The sequence below is a fragment of the Lissotriton helveticus genome, chromosome 7 (genome assembly GCF_964261635.1).
Source record: "Lissotriton helveticus chromosome 7, aLisHel1.1, whole genome shotgun sequence".
Taxonomy (NCBI): domain Eukaryota; kingdom Metazoa; phylum Chordata; class Amphibia; order Caudata; family Salamandridae; genus Lissotriton; species Lissotriton helveticus.
The window spans coordinates 770,574,178-770,598,070 of NC_136068.1; the positions used below are offsets into that span (position 1 = coordinate 770,574,178).

The 23,893-nt window shown below is 44.3% G+C and overlaps 1 protein-coding gene across 1 annotated transcript in view; it reads right to left on the reverse strand.

The window, feature by feature from the left end:
- FSTL4 (follistatin like 4) overlaps positions 1–23,893 on the reverse strand; it is a 1,347,217-nt gene that overhangs the window by 134,588 nt on the left and 1,188,736 nt on the right. The window contains exons 9-10 of the mRNA XM_078653328.1: positions 21,975–22,001; positions 17,426–17,544 (exon numbers count right to left, since the gene is read on the reverse strand). Of these exons, the coding sequence (XP_078509454.1) occupies positions 17,426–17,544; positions 21,975–22,001 (146 nt within the window). The remainder of the gene's footprint in view (positions 1–17,425; positions 17,545–21,974; positions 22,002–23,893) is intronic.

Consider the following 23,893-nt stretch of genomic DNA (forward strand, 5'->3'; position numbering starts at 1 on the left):
ACTATGTTCTCACCTCGTCCAGTCTGCAAAACAATTGTAACAAGCATTTGCAATGCAATAGGTCTCGCATATGCGAGAGGATGAGTTAGTGGCATTGTAAATGACAATGCCTTTTATTTGTGTGTTTTGAAAACCTACAAGTGGTGTGTAAACACGCACTTTGTACTTCTAGTCCAACCATAGGGATGGCAGTAAAATAGGTGCTGTGACTGCCAGCCAAGTTTCTCTTAATCAAAGACTATAAATTTCAAAGTGCTTGTTCATCCACCACTTGTGGGTTATCAAATCATAAATAAAAGGCATTGTCATTTACAATGCCAATAGCTCAAACTCTCACAAATGCGAGACATAGTGCATTGGAAATGCTTGTTTTTCTGCTGACTTTGGAGACCTGTTGAAAGCCTTGGAGATGCCACTTTAACATATTTAAAATATGTGTGTGCGCTCAGCTCCTGCACAATATGCCTAAGCGCTCCCTTCCCAAAATCAGACCCACAGAGTAAACACACGAACACCTTATTGTAAAAATAGAAATAAAAGCTGTTAAGTCTGAGCATTTCTTGACATGGGGAAATAAAAAACAAACAGGCAAAGCGAGAAGATTAATCCTGTAATACAAGATAGCATAAAACGCTAACGGTTGTACCGAAAGAGAGTGTATTTTCCTTAAAGATTAATAAGGAGCACATGGTAATCATCTGTTGTAAATCAATGTGCCTAAGTGCTCCTTTCCCAAATCAAAAAAATCCTTCCTATCTTAAATAATTAATTGTCAAATGAAGCTGTGCTAAGTTTGAGACACAACAAACACACTTTCAAAATATGGTTATGCACTAAACTTGGGCACACTGTTTTCCGAAACAAAACTAAAAGCTTTTGAGAGAGCGCAAACTGACTTAAATGTATGAGTGCACCACACTTACCTGTAGTAAGCACAAATCATGAGGAGAAATGCCATGAGTGCTAATAGTACCTGCAATTATATTCTAAATGTATAGCTAATGTAGAGATTTAAGTAGAAGTGGAACTAATACAGAAATGTGTGACACTATATGATTTTATTAGACGTGATTATTTTTGAATCTATGTCGTGTAGCTGTTAAAATGTAAGATGGTCTGTGGTTAAACGCAGAATGTGGTAGGCCTCAGGGCCAGAGCTGGAGCTAAAAGGGAAGGTGGTTCTTTTCACGACACAGATTGTATTAACGTTTTGGTCATTGCATTAATGGGCCAGGATATATAATATGTTTATTGAATAATAGAATAAGAGTATTAACATGCTTTAATTAAATGAAGAAGTTGAATGCCATAATCATAATGAGAAATATTGTAGGCCTGAAATGTTTTAGCATTGATTTACACGTACATGTCTGGGCTGAGAAATGTTGCAAGCCTTTTTAGAAGTCTATGAGAGTTGGGTTCTTGGCGGCAGATATCTGTCTGCAACAGGAAAGGGGGGATCCAATTATAAATGAATGAATAGAGGTCTGTTCAGTAGACGGCCCAGACATGGAGGAGGGTTCTGGAATGTTTAAGGGGTATCAGCGGGCCGGAGAAGAGCCTGAGAAGCAAGGTCAACTCTAACGTCTGAGGCCCAATACAAAGCATCATGGAAAAAGCCTGAAGCTACACCACGTGAGAGGCGTTTCGCAAGGGGCGTCTCAAATGTTGTTGACTGTTTTGTATTAGGGACAGCACCCCTGGGTGGAGTTAGAGCAGATACCTGAGGACCCTTTAGAGAGCGGATGGGTAGGCAGAGAGGGGTCATGACTGGAGAACTATAGGTTTTCACCAAGAGACTTAGAGTGGGTGACTTCCCTTGGGGGTCATTCACTGCTGACACCTTTGTTAGGTTGGGATTTGGTTAAGTAGGGATACCATCTAGAGCAGGGTAGGGACAGCCTAACCTTTGCGTTTTCCTCCAACCTAAATGAAGGAGAGATATGCGTCTATGCTGATAGCTTTATTATTCTTAGAACTTGTGTTAGTGATTTCTGTTGCTCGTCTGAGGGCTTTCCGAGAGCACATGTATGTAATTGGACCTGTGTATCTCGTTAATCTCATTCTGAGATGCTTGTATTTGCAGCTTATCATATCTTTACAATAAACCTTTGAAAGCTAGAAGTTGTTTGTGATCTTTGGGAGCAGAGTCCTTTATTGGGTGAACTAACTTGCAGATGGGTGTACTGTTTTCCTCCAAGACAGGCAACAAAGGTTCAGTCGACCAGATCGAGGTTTAGATCAATAGATATAAGGTATCGATCAAAATCTCGCCCTTTCAGTTGGTAGCAGAGGATGGTTGCCTTCTTGAGGACGGTAACCTAGGCCAGGTTAGCTTACCCCAAGGCCCCTAGAAATCGATGATCGGAAGAACAGCCCGCCGAAGAAGATCCAGATGACGTGAGACAGAAAAAGCAGCAGTATCGGTCGAGAGTGAGTATAAAGGGTTATGCGTGTTAGATTGCGGTGTTTTGTATTGTATCTATGTTGTAATGTTTGGCGGAGTTGAATGTCTGTAGAGTGACTGTGGAACAGGTTGTGAGCGCGCGCAACCGGTGGAAATCTTAAGTTCAAGGAGAGCTTAAGTGGTTCGGGTGTATCGGACACCCAGAGTAATTGTCAACTAGAGTGAAGGGGGTCATGAGGTACCATTGATCACCCGAGAGACCGAGATAGGGGGAACGTAAGAGTGAGTGCGTGAGTAACGGACGCTGGTCGGAAGTTACTGTGTGTGTAAGCAACCTATCAGAGAGACGATAGACATCTCGTCAGTTGTGTTGACAATTACAGATAGACTGTGGACGTACAGTCGAGAGAAGTGACCGCTTGGTCGGAAGTAGTCATTTTTCGGTGTATGAATGGGACGCATGCATAACCGGGAGACGAGTTGAGAAAGGAGGGGTGCTGCTGCGAAGCGGAGAAAAGTGACGTCAGGTAGTGTTGCGCAGTAATTGGCCGACCGGAGAAAGACCGCGCTGTGATAGGCCAGCTAGCAAAGACGTCAGACAGGGTCGCGACGTGATTGGCCGACCGGAGAAAGACCGCGCTGCGATAGGCCAAGCTAGCAAAGCCGCGACAGGATTGGTGGATTGTCATCAGGAAGTAAACAGAGTAGCGAGGCTGGATTTTGTGCGCATAATTATGAAGTGTTTTAAATGGCTGAAAGCGGTGTTTAAGAAAGAGAAGCGGGGATCGTATGAAGGGGAAGAAGCCCCGCCGGAGGGTACGCCAGCTCGTTATATGGCAGTGAATGTTGGGCTGCATACGATCCTTTGGATATCAGAGTGGAGTAAGATTACTGAAGGAAATGAGGAACTGACGTTCCCGAAGTACGGGACGTTCAGATTAGAGGTGTTACATCGATTGAAATCAGTCATGACCTCAAAGAGACCCTTGCCTAGACCAACCCAGTTTGAAGCTCTAGATGCATGGATTAGGGCAGCGCATGAAAAGAATATGAACAGACGACAAGAAAGGGTGAAACGATCGGTAAGGGCAGTGCAGGATGCCAGGTGGGATGCGGATGCTAAAAGATGGAGAGTGCATAACATGGAAGTAAATAAACTGTACCCAGTGTTAGAGGCGCCAGTAAATAAAAGTCCCCTAGAAGAAGATGATGAGAGCGAAACAGAGGACAGCCTGATAAACAGATTATTGACAGACAGGCCACCCCCGTATAATAGAGCAGGGGGGGAGGTCGAGAATACTGAAGGAGAAAAGGGGGGCAATGCAGGAGAGCACAGACCGCTTCCCAGTTCAGAGTGGGATCCTGAGCCAAAGAAAGAGCTGTCCCAGCCTAGTCAGGTGCAACAGGTAGTCGGGAGGTTTGTGGTACAAAGAGCGCCGGAAACGGAAAGCGCCACATCCTACCCATTACCAGATGCACTACAGGTACCTGTTACCATAGGTCCTATAATATCGATATATGACCAAGAGAGAGCAAGAGGGGAAGAACGGAAACAGAAGGACAGAGAAAGAGCAGAGAAGGCAAGGAGGAACGATACCACTAATTCCCCAAGTCAGATGCCGATACCCAGAGAGTGGAGCACCCCGATGCACACAGCAGGGGACCCAGGAGGAGATCCCGGGGGCCCTAGATGGCCAATGGATCTGAGGGGATCTGGACGAAAATCCTTTCAAGAGCTAAATGAGTACATGAAGCAGTGGGATGAGGCAGTGAAGGCTCAAAAGAGCATCAATGCTGCGGAAGCTGAAAGAGAAAGTCAGGACAGCAGAGCACGGACTCACTGCGGGGCTGGGGAGAGTAGCCCGGAGTGGGACTGTAGAGGGAGTAGGGGAGTCACCCATTGGGCCCGGAGTGGAGGTAGAACAGACCTGGAAAACGGGGGCCCCGGGAGTGGAGGGGTGGCGCGCCCAATACTCAGTGAAGGGGAGAGGAGAGCGCAAGAGTACAGAAACAGCTTTAAGTGTCCACACTGTGTACCTGGCACCAGAGAACTGAATGGGAGTTGTGAGAGGTCGCATCATAGTCCCTGTGATGACGGAAATGAGCGCAGCCCAGGGAATATGGGGAACCAGGAAGGATCGTATCAGATACTGAGCGATACTAGGCAAAGAGAGAGTAGAGAGCAGAGGGAAAATAATAGAGAGGTGTGCGGGGAGAGGAGAGAAGAAGAGAGTGGGCAGAGCAAGAGTGGGGGTAACAGGCCCGTGTTCCATCACCTTCCAAGATCGGATGGCCGAGCATGGGACCTGGAGAGATGGGAGCAAGGGAGGGCACCCATTAACTCTCCCGAACCCAAACGTAGAGCTCGAAGTTGGGATGGTAGGGAGACCAGTGGGCCCCCTTCGAAAGACATATTGCGAGCTGAGATAAAAGCCAAGAGACTCGATGTCTCCAGTTTAAGGTCAGACCTGGATGACATGGTAGATGGTACCCTGCCTTTAGAAAGAATGGAAATGTATGAACAGGATGAAATACTGTATATGGCAAAAGACATCACTCGAAAGGCGAGAGCAGTCCATGAGAAGTTAGTCGAACTAGCAGGCAAATATATGGTGGACTTGTCAAGAACCAAAGCATTACAGGGTAACCACAGGCTACATTATACAGATCGAGACCTAGATGAGAGGAGAACGATTGGGCTGAAAACACACATAAGGGAACTGATTACTGGAATAAGGACATGGAGGGCACTAGATAAGTGGGAAGAGAGGTGGTCCAAGAAAGGGACCGGCAGGAGAAGCATGATTGGTATGACACCAGGACAGCAGGGAATAGAAGCTTACCCTTTGCGTGAAGTTGCAAATGGGAACTATGTACATGTCCCTTGGAGTAGGGGAGATTTAGCTGCTTTTACCACCTCCTTCCCCAAATTGCGGGAAAACCCTGTGGAGTGGTACAAGCAAGTCGAGAGGTTTGTAAAAATCTCAAAGGTCCTTTGGATAGATCTGAACACGCTGTTTGACATTGTAGTACCAGGAGATCTGTGGACAGCATGCAAGGTTAGCGCTGAGTGGCCCACAACGGAGCCAGAGAGAGATGCCAAGACTAATGGGCCGTCCGAGATTGTGATGGCAAAATTCGAGAGAGTGATGACTTGGCTGAAAGAGAAAGTGCCAATGCAAGACATAGATTGGGTCAGAATAGACCGAACAAGACAGGAACCCAAAGAGACAGTTCATGAATATTACGAGAGATTGCTGAAGGCGTTTAAACAGTATAGCGGCTTGGATGTAATGGATCCAAAAGACATAGGGCAATTTGTGTCCAAGTTCGTCCTGGGACTGAGACCGGATATTAGTTTAATGATTCAGCAACACTCGATTTGTTGGCAAACTAAACCCCTAGATGAAATACTGAGATATGCCAGGTACTGCTGTGATGAGATAGACTCTAAGGCTAAGAAACTAAAAGAAAAGTTGATGGTGGTACAGATGCAGGCAGCAGGAAAGGGGGGACAACAGCAACAGCAGCAAGGGACAGGTACAGGAGGAAAGAAGCAGTACAGCCAGAACAAGGGCAATGAGGAGAGTTCCACCTTTAGACCCAGAATAGATATAGCTGCCTTGAAGAAAACGACAAGGTGCCACCAGTGTAACGAGGTGGGGCATTGGAAACGCGAGTGCCCCTACAATGTAGAGATAGGAGAACAAGAGATAGAGGAGGAAGAGGTCCAGAGCGCGCCTACAAGAGGGGTAATGCCATACCAAGGAAAGGTGCTCAAAGGGGGGGGGGCTCCTCCCCGAGCCCAGTTCCCGCAACCTCCTCGAGTAGGGAGTATGGGTAAGACCTATAGACAAATGCCCCTGTTTGTGGAAGGGGAAGAGTGCTATTATGTGGACCCATTAACCGGACAGAGAGTGGAAAGAGAAGATTGCACCCTCGGGGCAGCCTTGGAGGTAGACCAGAGGGGACCCTATGTTGAAGCAGAAGTAGCAGGGTGCCCTACGACATTTCTGGTGGACACAGGAGCCACTAGATCCACGATAAGATCAGCTGCAGTTCCAGACCTGCCCATGTCTGGAGAGACCATACAGGTGGTAGGGGTCGCAAACAGGAGAATAACCAGCCAATTGACAGAACCGGTACAGGTGAAAATAGGGAAGTACAGCGATGAGCACCAATTTGTGGTTTGCGATTCAAGTCCTGTGTGTCTGCTAGGAAGAGACCTGTTGTGTAAATTGAATTGTACTATATATTGTACACCTCAGGGAGTGGAGGTATTGACCAATGATGATGACGCAGATTTCAAAGTTGCAAACTCCAGAATATGCGTGGAGCTGTACCCTACTTTGACAGTAGATGAGCTCCCCTGGGACTTGAGAGAGACAGTGGCATCAGGAGTATGGGATTTCACTGGGGAAGAGATTGGATTGGTCAAAGGGGTGGACCCAGTGAAAATTGTAGTGAAACCGCATGCTGAGTTCCCAAGAACACCCCAATATAAATTGACTCCAGAAACGATTGCAGGTATAAAACCCGTGATCGAGTCCATGATTAAACAGGGAATACTGAAAGAAATCGTGGGTAGTCCATGCAACTCCCCGATTATGGGTCTGCAGAAACCAAATGGGAAATTTCGGATAGTACAGGACCTTCGAAAGATTAATAACATAGTCGTTTCGTGTTGTCCAGTGGTACCGAATCCATCAGTGATACTGTTTCAGATTCCATTTCAAGCAGAGTGGTTCACAGTGATCGATCTTTGTCAGGCTTTCTTTTCGATCCCTCTGGACGAAGAAAGCCATTTTCTTTTCGCATTTAAGCTGGAAAATCGCGTCCTAACATGGTGTCGTATCCCTCAAGGGTATACAGAGAGCCCATCGATCTTTAACCAGCTTTTGAAGAAAAATCTTGAAAGTCTAGTGCTGCCCCAGAAGTCAGTTCTGGTCCAGTACATAGACGACCTTCTTGTGGCGTCAGAAACAGAAGAAGCTTGCAGGGAAGACTCCATTGCTTTGTTAAATCACCTAGCTGCCAATGGGCACAAGGTGTCCCCGGGAAAATTGCAGTACTGCCTGACAGAAGTGCAGTATTTGGGACACAGAATAGAGAAAGGCAAACGAAAAGTGTCACCAGACAGGATAGAGGCGATCATGAAAATGAATGCGCCTAAGACACAGAGAGAGGTCAGGATGTTCCTAGGGATGGTGGGTTATTGCCGACAGTGGATCGTGAACTTTTCACTGAAAGCAAAGCCCTTGCAAAAACTGACGCACAAGGAGGTGAGTGATCCGGTACCATGGGACAAAGACTGTTTGATGGCATTCCTACAGCTGCGAGAGGACCTGTGTCGTGCTCCGGCACTGGGAATGCCTGATTACAATAAACAATTTTTTCTTTACTGTTGTGAGAGAGAAGGTTGCGCGTTGTCTGTGTTGGTCCAAATCCATGGGAATGCCCGTAGACCAGTTGCTTATTTCTCGGCTACTTTAGACCCAGTAGCCGCAGCGTTGCCCGGATGTCTCAAATCCGTTGCTGCAACGGGTGTCAGCATTGAGAGATGTGAAAATATCGTCATGGGGCACCCGTTAGAGGTGTGCGTGCCCCATTCTGTTGAACTGTTGATGACCAGAACCAAAACACAGCATCTGACCAACAGCAGGCTCACGCGCTATGAGCAAGTTATTCTTGCTGCAGAGAATGTGACCCTCAAGAGATGCTCTGTTTTGAACCCTGCTACCTTGATGCCACTTCCAAATGATATCGATGATGATGATGAATATACAGACCATGACTGCCTTGATGTGACTGAACTATGCACCAAACCCAGACCCGACATCGTAGATGAGCCACTGACTGACCCAGATGAAATTTTCTTTGTCGATGGCTCATGTGTAAGAGACGAAGTTGGGCAGTTGAGAGCAGCTTATGCTGTTTGTACAATTACTGGAGTTGTGGAAGCTGGGTGCCTGGAAGGAGTACACTCCGCTCAGGTAGCCGAGATTATTGCCCTGACACGTGCTTGCTTGGCAAGCAATCAGATTCGAGTCACCATATACACCGACAGCCAATATGGGTATGGGGTAGTTCATGATTACGGGCAGTTATGGTCTCAAAGAGGGTTCATGACCTCTTCAGGCTCTCCCATTCGCAATGGAGAGTTTGTGCGCCTGTTGTTAGAAGCATTGCAATGCCCAGCAAGTATCGCAGTTGTAAAGTGCACCGCACATACCAGAAATGAGGACTTCGTTTCGAAAGGCAATAGATATGCAGATGAAGTTGCACGGTATTGCGCGGAACAAGGGTACTCTTTCACAGAGGTGGATGTGGGTGGAATAAATGTAAGAACTGAATTAGCCATGATACTGGAAACTGTTGATACTTGGGATGAACTGTCAACCATGCAAGAAAATGCTCCTGATTCTGAAAAAGAAACATGGGAAAAGGCAGGATGTGTAATGGGTGAGACCCATTTTTGGGTCTCAGCAGACGGCAGAGCAGTGTTGCCCAATGAGATGGTGAGTCCAATGGCTAGACTCATACATGGTCCCGTACACTTAGGGAGAGATGCTATGCTGAGAGTGTTTAGACAGACTTGGTACAATCCTAAGTTTAGAATAGCAGCAGAAGCAGTGTGCCAGCGTTGTGTGACCTGTCAGCAGCTGAACGTGGGAAAAAGAACACCAGTTGCACTAAGTCACATAGGAAGGTCTGGAGGTCCATTCAATCGAATGCAGATAGATTTCATTGAAATGCCAAGGTGCAACCGCCTCCGCTATGTCCTGGTGGTGGTTTGTGTGTTCTCCAGATGGGTTGAGGCATACCCTACACGTAGGTGCGACACCCTCACAGTGGCCAAATTACTGCTTAGAGAACTCATTCCTCGCTTCGGGGTGCCGGCCTTTTTGGAATCAGATAGGGGAACACATTTTAACAGCGAGCTTGTGAAGATGATTTGTGTTGCGCTAAATATTGACCAGAAGTTGCATTGCAGTTACCGACCAGAAGCCTCAGGGATTGTGGAGCAGATCAATGGCACGATCAAGAGCAGGATAGCAAAAGTGTGCTCCTCAACGACCCTGAGTTGGCCTGATGCCCTGCCATTGGTTCTCATGAGCCTTCGTAGTACCCCAGACAGAAGAACAGGGTTGTCACCACATGAGGTGTTAATGGGAAGAGCAATGAGGCTGCCATCTGTCCCAGCTACTGCACTGTTAAATATCACAGATGATATGATCCTGGACTATTGTAAGGGGCTGTCTGACGCCATGCGTTCTGTGTCCCTTCAGGTGCAGGCTGCCGAGGTTCCAGCGTGCCAGGGCCCGTGCCATGACCTGTATCCTGGGGACTGGGTCCTGGTGAAGAAACATGTGAGAAGAAGCTGCTTGGATATTCGTTGGCGTGGGCCCTTCCAGGTCATCCTGATCACGAACACAGCTGTAAAGGTGGGAGGCCTGCCCAATTGGATCCACGCGTCACATACGCGAAGGGTTCCAGCACCTCTGGAAACAGCTCCTCTCTCGGATAGACGTCCAGCTGAGGACCGAGAAGCCATAGGGGGGGCTAGCCAAGCTGTAGAGGTGCCAGCAGAAGCAGGGAACGAGTCTGACCAAGCTGAGGACGGTCAGTACAACAGCGAAACTGAAGACGCTACAGAAGGAGAAAGTAGCTGGGAGTACGACTCAGACCCTGACAGGTCTGAGAGAGAGCGAGAACAGACAAGAAGAAGAAGGAGTAGAAGGGCACGTGGAGAAGCAAATTGGCCGCAAAGAAGGAGCTCTAGCCTGAGGTCAACTCCAGAAGCAACCCTTCCTCCGATATCAGAAGACTCAGACCCGGAAGAAGGTGCTCAGGGCGCTGAAGCACCCGACCGAAGAAGGTCAAGAAGAGTGCGTGTGCCTAACAGAAGATACTCCACACCTGAGTGGACATATCTGGCGACAAATGTCTGTGAAACCGGAGACAGGGAGGATCCGAGCGGTGGTGGTGTCCAGTTCTGAGCCCATTATCACCGTGGAAATAAGACTGTTGGTACCCGGTGTCGAACAAGAAGGGTCACTAACATTCATGCTCCCCAGACCTCCCCGCCTCAGCCAGTTAAAACACATGTTTCTTACAGAATTGCAATTCCCCGACTTTGGTACAACGATAACAGCACATGAAGAGCACAATCTTCGTTTGGAAATACTGAACTATGCTATTGAAGCTGCAACCACAAATCTGATAGTAGACTGTTAAAGGACTTTGTAAATAAAGCAAGCAGAAAAAAGAAGATTACCTAGCGCCCAGGAAGCAGAGAATTTTAGGGAACTTCCCTTGAGTTGATGGAGAAGGGCTAGGGTTGTCTTTATTGAACTGTTAAAGGACTTTTGCGAAGAAGGTTGTCAGCCTCCAGTTGTGTGGACTCTAAAGACAAAAGGATTGAAAAGAGACTGTAAAGGAACGAGAGGAAAAGAACTTTTTGCTAAAGATAAGAGAGAGCCATATAGTCTGACGAAATGGAGGCCGGCACCCCGAACCGCAGAGCTAAATGTATAATAGGTACACTAATAGTAGGAGTGATAATATTAATAGCTTTAGTGGTAACAATTTCTTATGTAAAGGGACATGAGGAAGAGGTAAAGGTAACTGATGTGAAATCTGTAGAAACGCTTACACCTACTGTTGCTGGTGAGAAAAGGGAAAACACTCAAGAGAAAGCGTTATTGGCTGCAGAAGCCCGCAGGTTACACGTAGACGAGTCCCAAGGAGACTTTAGGTCAAATGCTTATGCTAAACTCTTATATGAATACGTGGATGCCATGGAGGTTAAGGATTGTTATGTCTGCATGCAGTTGCCGGCATCTGTAGATGAAGGAATTCGCTATCATCACCTCCCGCTGACATATGGCATTACATGTAGCTTATTGCTTAGTATATTTTATGAGAGAGATAGTTTTGAATACTATTTCTCCAATTATGATTCAGTGTTGCCAGAAGTCCCAAATTATAAGCAGATGAACAAATGGGATTACTGGAAGAGTGAAGACAGATTGGCCAAGTTCTTCATTCCGTGGATTACCTTAGATACTTCACATGCCCGTAGAAATAACCTGACATGCAAGGTGTCAGAAGTCGAGAAGAAGTTCATAGGGCAGGTGGATGATCGTTACAGAAGACAAAAGATTTTGAAAAAATCAGGACAAGGGAAAACAGATTGGACCGAGGAAGAGAAGTCACACCAGAGAAAGGGTAGTAGTGGTCCAATAGCTTTAGATAAAGCGCAGAGAGGAAAGCTATGTCTTCACCGAGCCAAAACGTATTATGAAAATGTATACGTGGGTGAAGTAGACTGTGAACATGCTTTCAACATAGAGTACTATACTAAAGATTTCCTGAAGGGAATGCAAGTGATTCCAAATGTGTATTTTGTATGTGGAAGAAATGCCTACGTGAGACTACCTGATAACTGGTATGGATCATGTTACTTGGCAATTGTCTTCCCCAAAATATATCATGCACAAGACTTAGTGATCATTGAGGGCAAGACATCTTCGAGGGGAAGGAGAGATATAGGCGATGCAGAAATGGTTGGAGATGTCTTTGGAGCTATGTTCCCTCTTTTGGGAGTAATCCTTAATGATGTTAAAATTAGACGACTGGCAACAGTTGTCGACAGGTTGTCTGCCAGCACTGCTCAGTCCTTAATGCTGGTAGAAGGAGAGATGCAATCGATAAGGGCTATGGTTCTTCAGAACCGTCTTGCATTAGATGTCCTATTAGCAAAAGAGGGCGGAGTCTGTAAGGCTTTGAAGGTCCAGGAATGCTGCACTTACATTCCAGACAATTCAAAACCCCTTGAGAAGGTTATTAGGAACATAACTGATATTCACAAGGAGATCGAAGACTTGAGTAGAGAAAATGTCTGGGAAAAGGTGGGCCACGGAATGAGTGCAGTTGGTGGGTGGTTTTCCACCTTAGGCAAAAGCTTTGTTTGGTATATTCTAAAGCCTATCATCATAATATTGATCTGTGGGATTATATTGTGGGGATTGGTGAGGGTATTCAAATGGTACAGAGCAAGAAGGTCAGAAAGGGCCCAAAGAGAACAGCTGCAGAGATTGGCTGCCATACAAGATAATCAGTACAGGAGTCTGAGGGCTCTGGAAGCGCAGAGAATGCCAGCAATAACGTCAGTTTAAATGATAGTGATGACCCCGAGAGGTCATCAAAGGGGGGAACTGAGAGAGCGCAAACTGACTTAAATGTATGAGTGCACCACACTTACCTGTAGTAAGCACAAATCATGAGGAGAAATGCCATGAGTGCTAATAGTACCTGCAATTATATTCTAAATGTATAGCTAATGTAGAGATTTAAGTAGAAGTGGAACTAATACAGAAATGTGTGACACTATATGATTTTATTAGACGTGATTATTTTTGAATCTATGTCGTGTAGCTGTTAAAATGTAAGATGGTCTGTGGTTAAACGCAGAATGTGGTAGGCCTCAGGGCCAGAGCTGGAGCTAAAAGGGAAGGTGGTTCTTTTCACGACACAGATTGTATTAACGTTTTGGTCATTGCATTAATGGGCCAGGATATATAATATGTTTATTGAATAATAGAATAAGAGTATTAACATGCTTTAATTAAATGAAGAAGTTGAATGCCATAATCATAATGAGAAATATTGTAGGCCTGAAATGTTTTAGCATTGATTTACACGTACATGTCTGGGCTGAGAAATGTTGCAAGCCTTTTTAGAAGTCTATGAGAGTTGGGTTCTTGGCGGCAGATATCTGTCTGCAACAGGAAAGGGGGGATCCAATTATAAATGAATGAATAGAGGTCTGTTCAGTAGACGGCCCAGACATGGAGGAGGGTTCTGGAATGTTTAAGGGGTATCAGCGGGCCGGAGAAGAGCCTGAGAAGCAAGGTCAACTCTAACGTCTGAGGCCCAATACAAAGCATCATGGAAAAAGCCTGAAGCTACACCACGTGAGAGGCGTTTCGCAAGGGGCGTCTCAAATGTTGTTGACTGTTTTGTATTAGGGACAGCACCCCTGGGTGGAGTTAGAGCAGATACCTGAGGACCCTTTAGAGAGCGGATGGGTAGGCAGAGAGGGGTCATGACTGGAGAACTATAGGTTTTCACCAAGAGACTTAGAGTGGGTGACTTCCCTTGGGGGTCATTCACTGCTGACACCTTTGTTAGGTTGGGATTTGGTTAAGTAGGGATACCATCTAGAGCAGGGTAGGGACAGCCTAACCTTTGCGTTTTCCTCCAACCTAAATGAAGGAGAGATATGCGTCTATGCTGATAGCTTTATTATTCTTAGAACTTGTGTTAGTGATTTCTGTTGCTCGTCTGAGGGCTTTCCGAGAGCACATGTATGTAATTGGACCTGTGTATCTCGTTAATCTCATTCTGAGATGCTTGTATTTGCAGCTTATCATATCTTTACAATAAACCTTTGAAAGCTAGAAGTTGTTTGTGATCTTTGGGAGCAGAGTCCTTTATTGGGTGAACTAACTTGCAGATGGGTGTACTGTTTTCCTCCAAGACAGGCAACAAAGGTTCAGTCGACCAGATCGAGGTTTAGATCAATAGATATAAGGTATCGATCAAAATCTCGCCCTTTCACTTTCATGTTGTGGTCATTTCTCCACAGTGGCAGATACAAATCAGGGAACTATACCAAGGAGATAGACATTTTACTGAAACATTGTGTTAAACAGTAAGGGACGAACACATAGGGAATGTGACACAAACAAGCAATAGCATTTGTTGGCAGACCCAACATCTATACATGAGTCACTAGGCAAGGTCCAATAAATACAGACAGTAAATACATTTCTGTATGTATTTATATGTAAAAAAAACAGGAAACTGGAAACTTAATCACATGGCAGAAGACTTGCAAAAGATAGTTAATATCCCCAACAATTATGCAAAGAAAGCCTTAATTAGGAAGGAAAGGCAAGCGTTAACCTTTGGTGTAACAAAATATAAAGCAGGGACTGGTGTCTAGGAAATGCCGCTCTGCTTCCTCGGCGGTTCCTCCAAACAATTCCTCCAAACATTCAAGGACCAGGGAACATACAGTGCACCTAGAAGACCCTTCCACGTTTGCAAAGCCCCAGAAGAAATCATTCTGCATACACAGACGTGCCTCAATCAGCACACATCTAAAATGGACCTACAAAAGCAATATTAAACTTCACTCCAAAAATACTCACCCTGTATTCCACACAGACACCTACCCAGCAGCAAAGCAATTCCATGAATGCTGGGACTTGTAGTTTCACGTTTTGGTGGCTGCGAGTACAAGCATGCTTAATGCTAGTAACTAGAAAAGCCCAGGGATGCCTGATCGTCACTCACAGCGGGTCACGGATAGAGCTGAAAGGCACCCTGCTGGCCTTCTGCGGGGCACAGTAAACCATTCACCCTCTGGCTATATAACCTGAGCTCCACAGCTTTTCAGCTGAAGCGAGGAATGAAACACCATCACCAGGAGAGAGGCTCTAGCTGCCAGGGCCGGGCTGGCTACCAGGCAGTTGTGTGTGCTGCCGAGCAGGGGGATGATTTCTCCGTGGTGTGGGCTTATTTTGTTGATGGGGACCTGCGTGCTCTTTGAAATAAAAAAAGCAAAACGAATTTCGTTTTGCACACACAGATCCCCATCAACGAAATCATCCCCCTGCTCGGCAGCACACACAACTGCCCAGTAGCCAGTCCGGCCCTGCTGGCTGCAGCTCCATTCATGCGAGGAGGCAGAATCCAGTAACACATTTAATATTACGTTAAACTAGGCGGTGGCCCCACACCTTCAGTTCGAGCTTCCTTGTACTCTCGAGACCCCTAGTGGACATGAGCACGAGTCCGTAACCTTGCAGAGTTTAAGAGCATTAGAGGGGTGAACTTGCTTTATTTGTACCCTGCTTGCTGGGGAGTTTCGCAGTGGCGATTCAAAAGCCTGGGCTGCGGGGAGGGATCTTAAATGCCACAGATGCAAGATGCTGCAAGCGTCGTGACGAAAAATTAAAGGTGCGTGGCTGCCATAGTGTGTGATGCAGCACGCGATGTGAAGCACTGCAGAGGGAGAGGGAGAAACTCAATCCCGAAAATAGTGCTTACAGGAGTAGATAACAGCCAGCAGCAGAACTACACTGTAGTTGGTCGTTGCTGCTTCCTGCTACATACAGATTACTTTATGTCAGACTGAGACAGCACATTCAGCGCATGCGCTGCCAAGACGAGACCTAATAAGGAGACTCTTTGTCTCACTAAGAGTACCCAAAATTATGAACATATTTGCCTAATCAGTGTAACCATTATAAAACACAGAGTAACAATGTAAAATGCAAGATAACCAGAAATATAGGGCTGGTAACCCTGTTATACACATACAGACACACAACGTGCACACACAATTGCGTCCTGGCATCTTTTCTTTCACACTATTGCCTTTTGTTCACTCCTACCGTGTGAGTACGTTTATTTATTCAGACACCCTAGGATTTTGCAGCTTCGGGTGGCACATTTCACAGCAAAAAAAGCTACATTTGCGGCCCGGAACTTCAAAATTCACTGTGTTTTTGCAGTAGGCACAGAATGTGCCTGCCACAAAAATACCGAAGGCTTGTGCTCTGTCACTGCTGGAGACTGTGCTATGTAACAGTCTGTAACTGTGCAGAGTCTCCAGCAGCAGAGCACCTGGATTCGGACGGTGTCTGATGTCAAAGAGCACAGATTACAATAAGAAAACCTGCTCTTTTTGCCATCAGACAACCTATATGTGCTGTGCAGCAGGGGTGGTGGAGTGGGAGGGGCGGGAGAGGGTGGCAGCAGAGAAGGTTGAGGGTAGGTAAGTAAGCAATAGGAGACATGTGGAAGGTTAGGGGTTAGTCCGCAAGCGGCACACAAACGTGAGAGGCGGCAGGCTATTGCTCAGGAGGGGGCTAGGTGCATTTCAAAGGCAGGCAACAGTCATTTAACACCTCTGCTGCCTGGCTGTTGCTCACTCTCTCAGTGCGGGAGTTCTAAAGAGTGGGTGGGGCTGCGTTGGCCAATGGTCGTGTGCAGCACTGGGCAGGTAGTGCTCGCGTCGGCCGCTGGCCGATGCAAGTACGGAACGGGATAAACATATTTTGCGGGCACTTTTGTAAAAATCGCAGAATTTATACAAAATTGCCGATTTCGCAATTCTTTTGCAAATTGCGAAATTGCGAAATCCTGGAGGGTCTGTTTATTACTCTTCTGCCGTTTATTTAAAAAATCAGATTTTGGCGAACTTGTACCTATGTACCACATGCTAATGTGTAATGCTATGTCACATGTCTAGCACAGCTGAAGACCAGACAGTGTCATGGTAGAACACAATCACAGCATTTTTCCATTTCATTTGTAAGCTTGGAGAAATCTTTGTGACCTAAATATATGGTGGTAAGTTGTTCTTCTGGTCTCTTGAACATTTCATTTTATTTAAATCAAAATGTTTGGCTGGACCTGGACTTCCGCTCTCCAGCCTTCACTTTTGCACACAATGGAGTTTTGATACGAAAATGTTTCTCCAAGTTTATTTCTATTTCTCAGGTTGTGGATTGCATTCAATATGCACTTTGAAAAATGCTTCAACTTTTTAAAAGTGTTTATGCGAGCATAAAGTCATTTATCCTCTAAAATGCCTCGAAAGTCACACCCTCCAACCAAATATATGGCAGTCATACAATTGTCGGATTGTGCACTATACTAATACCAAATGACAATAACATATATATTTTTTAGAATACACATGATAACTTATTTTTCACAACAACCATTGACGAATTGGCAGATAAATAGATGTACAGAAGTCAGGCAGGCTAACCTTAGGCCATTAATTGTATTACAAAGAATAGCAAGTCGGTGATAGAGAAAGAGACAATGTGAGATGAATGGATGAATTTTGGATTGAAATCCTCATTGATTTATTGGTAAAGGATCTTAATATCCAGGTCTCAAACTTGTGGGTTGTTGTCTTGAAAAACTTACATATATTGTAAAAATCTTGTCGGCCGGCTTTATCTGTCTCCGGATCTCACACTCGTTTGGTTGGATCAATGTTATTCCCTCATCAGAAAAAACGTAAAAAATATTTCCTACGCTTAGACCTTGAAGGAAGGATGACAAAAGAACAAAGAGAACAGCATTACTGCTTTGAGGCTTCTTGTCCATACACACAGAATTAGCCATATTGAATATAGCAGCACACATTTTGTAGGATGCTCTTAGCATTTGCAGTGCAAAACGCACATTTGAAGGAACATTTAGGAATCCAAGAGATGTGAGGAGGGACCACAGAGAGGTTCAAAAATGCAAGTCTTGGTGAGTGATCGAAAAGTGGCGTTGTTTAAGCAAAACTTCGCAATCATATTGCATGACTGCTATTGGTGCACAGTGGAAGATGGCATCAAGTTCGATGACAACCAAGTTTTATGTTGACATATGCAAAGATGGCATTATTCACTGCACCACCATTTTACGAATTGATTTTTCTCTCGTGCAGTGGCGTGTGTGTGCTCCCAAATGTTAGCAATATTTAGCTATTAAATCCTTTTGCCTACTGAAATCTCATAACTGGCTACAAATATGAAATTTATGGAGAAGTATATTGCAAAATCGAACTAAGCCACAGTAAGTATCACACTCACCAAAGCAACTGCATTTTTGATGTGCTTTTAAATTCACAAATGTGATGTCCTTTGCATCAGTGTGACCATTTTTGACCGTACATAGGCCAAGTGTATGCAGGTTTGCCCCTATCAAATGTTCACATTGCTGTGAAGCATAATGATGGCGATGAAGTGCTATAGAGTTGTGCCGGTTGAACAACATGCAAATATAGTAGGGTGGTCTCACATAGTGTTGTGGCAGACATTGATATAGATGTCAGTCACAGGACCCCACAAGGATGCAATACAACGCTTTTTTAAAATTAATTTCTTGCAATAGTCATATATCCATTGCAAGTCTTGATAATGTACTTATCTGCCAAAATTCCATAGTATACGCACGTGGCACAATACATTTTTTTATATTCTGACTTTATACATTTCTAAAAGCACAATTAGAGGAAATTAAGTAAAACAGTAGCTCTGCATAACTGAGAGCAACTGAGCGATGACATTTCGAATGGGGGAATCGTTTTAAATCAACGTTACTGAATTTTCACTAAGGCTACTTTAAACAAATAATTGCCAATAAGGCCCTTATTATGCGATGTATTATTTCACCTGGAGTGGTAACTCTGGGTGAAATAACGCAATTTGCAATTATAAGTGTATCAGGGCCTGGAAGTACGGGGTCTGAAAACTCTGGACCCAATAATTCTAGACCTGGAAACACCGGGCCTCTATGAGAAGCTGCAGGAGTTGTCGCTGCAGGCAGCGACATTGCCAAGCCCCTGCTTACTCCCTGCAGCCGTCCTGCATACACTTTCTGCCTGCTTATAGCATGCAAAAATTGTTTGCAGATTTTCCTCCACAATGATGAAAAACGGCATAGTAAAACACCATGTAAATCCGGGTGTGATCAGTTATTCCTCAACTTGGGAAAAACTTGTAATGGCCAGATGTTGCAGCAGAGATACTGGTAGGTACATTTACTTCCTACCTTTCCGTATCTTCGGGGTAAAGTCCTGCCAACTCATGAAGAAGGCCTAAGAGATAAAACTGTGCTTGTGAATCACATTTTTTATCTAAACTTATATCATTGCGGAGAACTGTTACTTCCACAGGATACGGTATTGACAAACAGAGAAAATCTTTCAAGCACAGCTTACAAACAAAAAAAACACAATTTAAAGTTGAAATAAACCCTCCAGAGGAGATGTATTGAATTTGAAGTAACCTTTGGGGTAACAAAGCTAAACAGTGCCAATGTTACATGTTTTGGACTTTGTCAAATGAAAGTAGAGGATGCGATAAAAAAAATTGCACCACTTCCTAAAGATGAACCAGAATATAATGTATGTGTAGACATTCTCAGCTTAACTACAGGGTGTGACGTTTCTAAGATTTTCCTCATAAACTCTGCAACACAACATTTGATGTTTATTTTAAGCAACACATTCGAAGTCACATTTTAAGGGAAATGTTCATGTGAGGACATTTTTCATAAAAACAAAATATCTAAATTGTTGTCTGACTGCCGCACACAGTAAAGATTTATGAAGGTGTCAAACTTGACAAATTTGTAAAGTTGCAAGCTTTTTCACCTCGAGAAGTCTTTATATGCTAAATCATACTTTTCCACATATAAACATGGGGTGAGGAATTAGGTCCTCATAGGAATTAGGGCCCAGATTAACAAAGAATTGGTGCTAGGGTTGCATCGCTTTTTGGCGCAGCCCTAAAGCAAAATCCATTTTGGCAGTTACTAATCCGCGCAGTCTGTTTGCATGGCTTTGCGTCATTTGGCAAATGCAAAGTAATGTATGCGCTGCCTTGCCTTACTTGGCGTCGGGCAGGCGTTACAAGGGTGGAGCATTGGTGTTGCTGTGCACCACCAGTGTATTTTGATACAAGTCACGATTTACAAAGACTTGTAAACCTGGATTTGCGGCAATGTGGTGTGCTTACCTAACATAGGAGTTCCAAGGAAAATTATCTACTTTTATAATTAGTTCCTCTTTCTTAAAAGACAAATATGTCTCTAAGGATTGCGTTTTTGCAGGATTGTATGCCCAGATTGCAGGCACCCTTGCAACATGACGCAAAGATGCCTGCTGCCACAAGTGTGCCAGCGCATGTAGGAAGCCGAACAGCACCCTGTCTTGGTAAGTGTGACACTGCCAGCTCTCTCCCGTCCATGTAACTCAGCACAGTAACTTGCCTTGTTGGGCTACATTATGTGAACTATTAGTAAATATACCTCAAGATCTCTAATACGTACTCTCCTGAAAGCTCTAATACCTTCAATTGAAGTGTACTATGTTCCTGGGTGGTAACTGTACCCAGTAAATAGTGCTGGGTAGTGTTTGCCACTTGGCAAATTTCAAGTTTTCCTTCTCAGAATGGGAAATAACATGCACTATCTGGGTTTGCTTGTCTAATTTGCTTATGTTTTTTTTTTTTTCAAACAATTTATCCCTTTCACACTGCACCAGTTTATTTCCTGGCACAAAATGAAATTTGAACTTTTTTATACAAGGTAATTAGAGAGAAAGTAGGAACCCTAATTTGGGCACAACCAGAATTGATGTTCAAATTAGGATTTGCTTGTGACTAATAATGGGACTCTTAGATTTCATAAACATGTGACGTACCAGTTCCTGCCATCAGCATATGAATCGTTTGTTGAGTTTGTTCAGTTACACAAAATTATAATATGATTATAGGAACCTGGCACTAGTGATCGCAGACAATGCTGCTTATGGATTCAAACCATCAGCATGAGTACTGTCTGAGCATCTGTACTCTGCTTTTCTTATGTGAATAAGTGCTCTGTGCCCTCTGTTGCTTTTGGTGCCACGCTTTTTACTACAAGGTCTCTGTATTTCCTGTTTCCAAGTCCTGTCCAAGAAGGAAGAATCAGTCAGGGACGGATTAAGGGCCTCCTATAGACTTTGGTAGATGTGATACTTGTCACAAATGTGGCGGATGTCCTGTATGCCGTATTATATATGCATTATAGTCTATTGCTCTTGTAATACGGTGAACCATAAATGTGTCACTTTTTGATGTAGTATCCCGTCCACCAAACTCTAAATAAGGTCCCACATATTTGGTAAGCGTAAGTTCTGTATGCAACCAAAGTAAATGTGTTCATGTGGGCATTTGCAGGACATTTGTTGGAAGTTTCATTTATTTTCATCTTCAATGTCATACTACATTGTGTGGAATGTAGATAACTTTGCGACGTTTGGGTAGAATGAGGTGACTTATTGATGACATCATTAACCTATTGGCAATATAATTGTTTGTAGCATGCTTGGACCTCATTCATCTGATTTCCAAAATAATGAGTTTTAGATTTTGTAGGATAAAAAACATTTTAATTTTCTTTTAACATATCAAAAGTCAGGGCATTCTTTTTAGATAGTCCAGGTCCTGAAATGCACCCTTTAATTCTCATGGAATGGATCATGGACTTACTTTCGGCAAACATAATATGTATTGTCAGACAGAGCTACACACTGTGTGACCTTGTAGAAAGCAAAAGGACAAAAATATCTGCTCTCTAAATGTCAGATGCTCATCATCTAGTTTGTATCTTCCCTATTAATGTCCCTGCCTGTTGTGATGCTTTGCTACTGCTTGTATCGAATAGAATTCTACAATTATGTGGAAAAAAGGTCTCAAGGAGAAATCCTTGCCCCACCTACTTTCTGCCCCTCTGTTGAATCTTTTGAGGAACGTTGTCAGTCACAATCGAGGTAACAGATATTGCATATGAATGTCCAGTGCCACGCATCTCACAACTTTTCTAACTATTCTAACTGCAACCTTAAGGGGCCCAGTACTGAGGAATGGCCCATTATGGAAGTGGTAAAGCAGACAAGCACATTATCAATAAAACAGAAACAAATGTACTGCAGTACCTTCCTCTCGCCACAGTATGTTTGCAACTGCAGCATAAGAAAATTGGAAAAGGCAGAAAACAATCAAAAGAAAAAAATCAGTTTCAGTACATTTGATTATTCACTGGTAACATCATTGCATTATATATCTTGCTAACAAGTACATTTAATAAACTTCGAAATTATCCCTCCATAAAAACACGTGTAAACTTGACACAAGAATTTTATTTAGGTCTGGCTAAGATGTGAAGCTGTATTCTTGTCACAATAAATTGGTCGAGTTTAGGAGAGAGTGAGGCCATTTTCTTAAAGAACCAGTAGTGAATGACCACTGATTGTACAGTCAAAAGCTGCAAAACGAATCTTTCCTGATACTGTTCATCTCTCAAGCTCTTGAAGTTCCACCGTCTCTCATTTCTGAATAATAACATTTTCATTTCCAGAACTAGAAAGTGGTCTGCAGTACGAGCTCTTAACACTCTGGAGTGAGACACTCAAATAACAAACAATAAAACAGTCAGCAGATCTGTTTGAAAGGATTAAATGGGGAATACAGATGTACTGAATTTAGAATGCATGCAGCTCTTAATTTGTAAAAATAAAATAAGTGTCAGGGCTCTCGTCAGGAGGTCTCTGCGGCTTGCACCACACATTGCCCCTGCTAAGCTGCCAACGATAGTAACAGCACTGCTACTAATCATCACACTCCTGCAAGTGTGGCAATTCGGTCTATTTCAGGCCCCCCAAAGCTATAAGAATGGCTTGGGTGGCAGGTAATAGTCATTTTGAATGTATATTACATTATTAATTAACTGTTGTTATGGTCATCTCTAAATTAGGCAGTTCATCATCACCATGTGGCAGACTGTCAAAAGCACCAGTGTTGGTAAAGATTTAAGCTGGGAAAGTGGACCCAGAGTGATGTTAAGTGCTCTGTGACAGACTTAGTCCAGAAAACGTATTTTAAGATTTTCCTGATACAACCCCAAGCCTCACAGACATTGCTGTAAATAACCCCGGATTAAATGGAAATTGGAAACAAATGATATTCAGTCAGGAATCGTCCATGTCTCAGCTTGTGCAAATTCCCCGGTAGTCCTGCTCAAGTGAACTGTGTGAGTTAAGATAAATTCGGTTTGCAAACGTGCATTCTAGAAAGCCTTAATACAATCACGGAGAATATCCATGCACCTATGAAGACAACTGAAGACAACTGACTTCATCCCAGCTCTAGGATAGCGTGGGCCAGCTAAGGACCTTGAGTGAGTAATGGTGGTGGGACCTATAGATCGGGTAACCACTATTCATATGTGTGGCCCTTGATGCTGAGTGGATTCCATGCTACTTGCCTATTAGAGTATTTCTCATGACCTCCTCCTCTATTCCTCCTACATAACACATATGTAGATGCTTGTTGTCTACATCAGTAACTTGTACAACCATAGGCGGCTCCTCCTCTATGGGGAAGGAGCCTTGCCCCACTGCTTTTAAGCAGTGTAAAGAAGAAAAACATAAAATGATAATAACTTTACGTTATGTCTGTCTTTGAACATCCGTGCCCAGACAGCACCAGGACCCCTGCCCGAATTAGACCTCCAGCCATATGCTATTCCTCCACAGACCTCCGAAGTCTGGCAATGACTTTAGCCATAGACTGCCAGCATGTGCTAGACATCCCCTGAGGGATCTCCGGGTGTCCCCACTGTGGGCTCACTTGCAGTAAGCTTCATCCAGCCCTCCTTGGAGGAATTACGAGCTCTGATTAGTAGGATCAAATTAGGCTCACCCAAGTACCCTGCACCCCCTAAGATCCATCCTACCTGGAGTCAGCAACCTTCTCAACATCTCTTTAGGGTCGGGTACACTGCCTAAATGTTGGAAACACTCCATAGTTTAGCAGCTTCTCAAAAAACCTTCCCTGGACCCTGCCTTACCTAAAA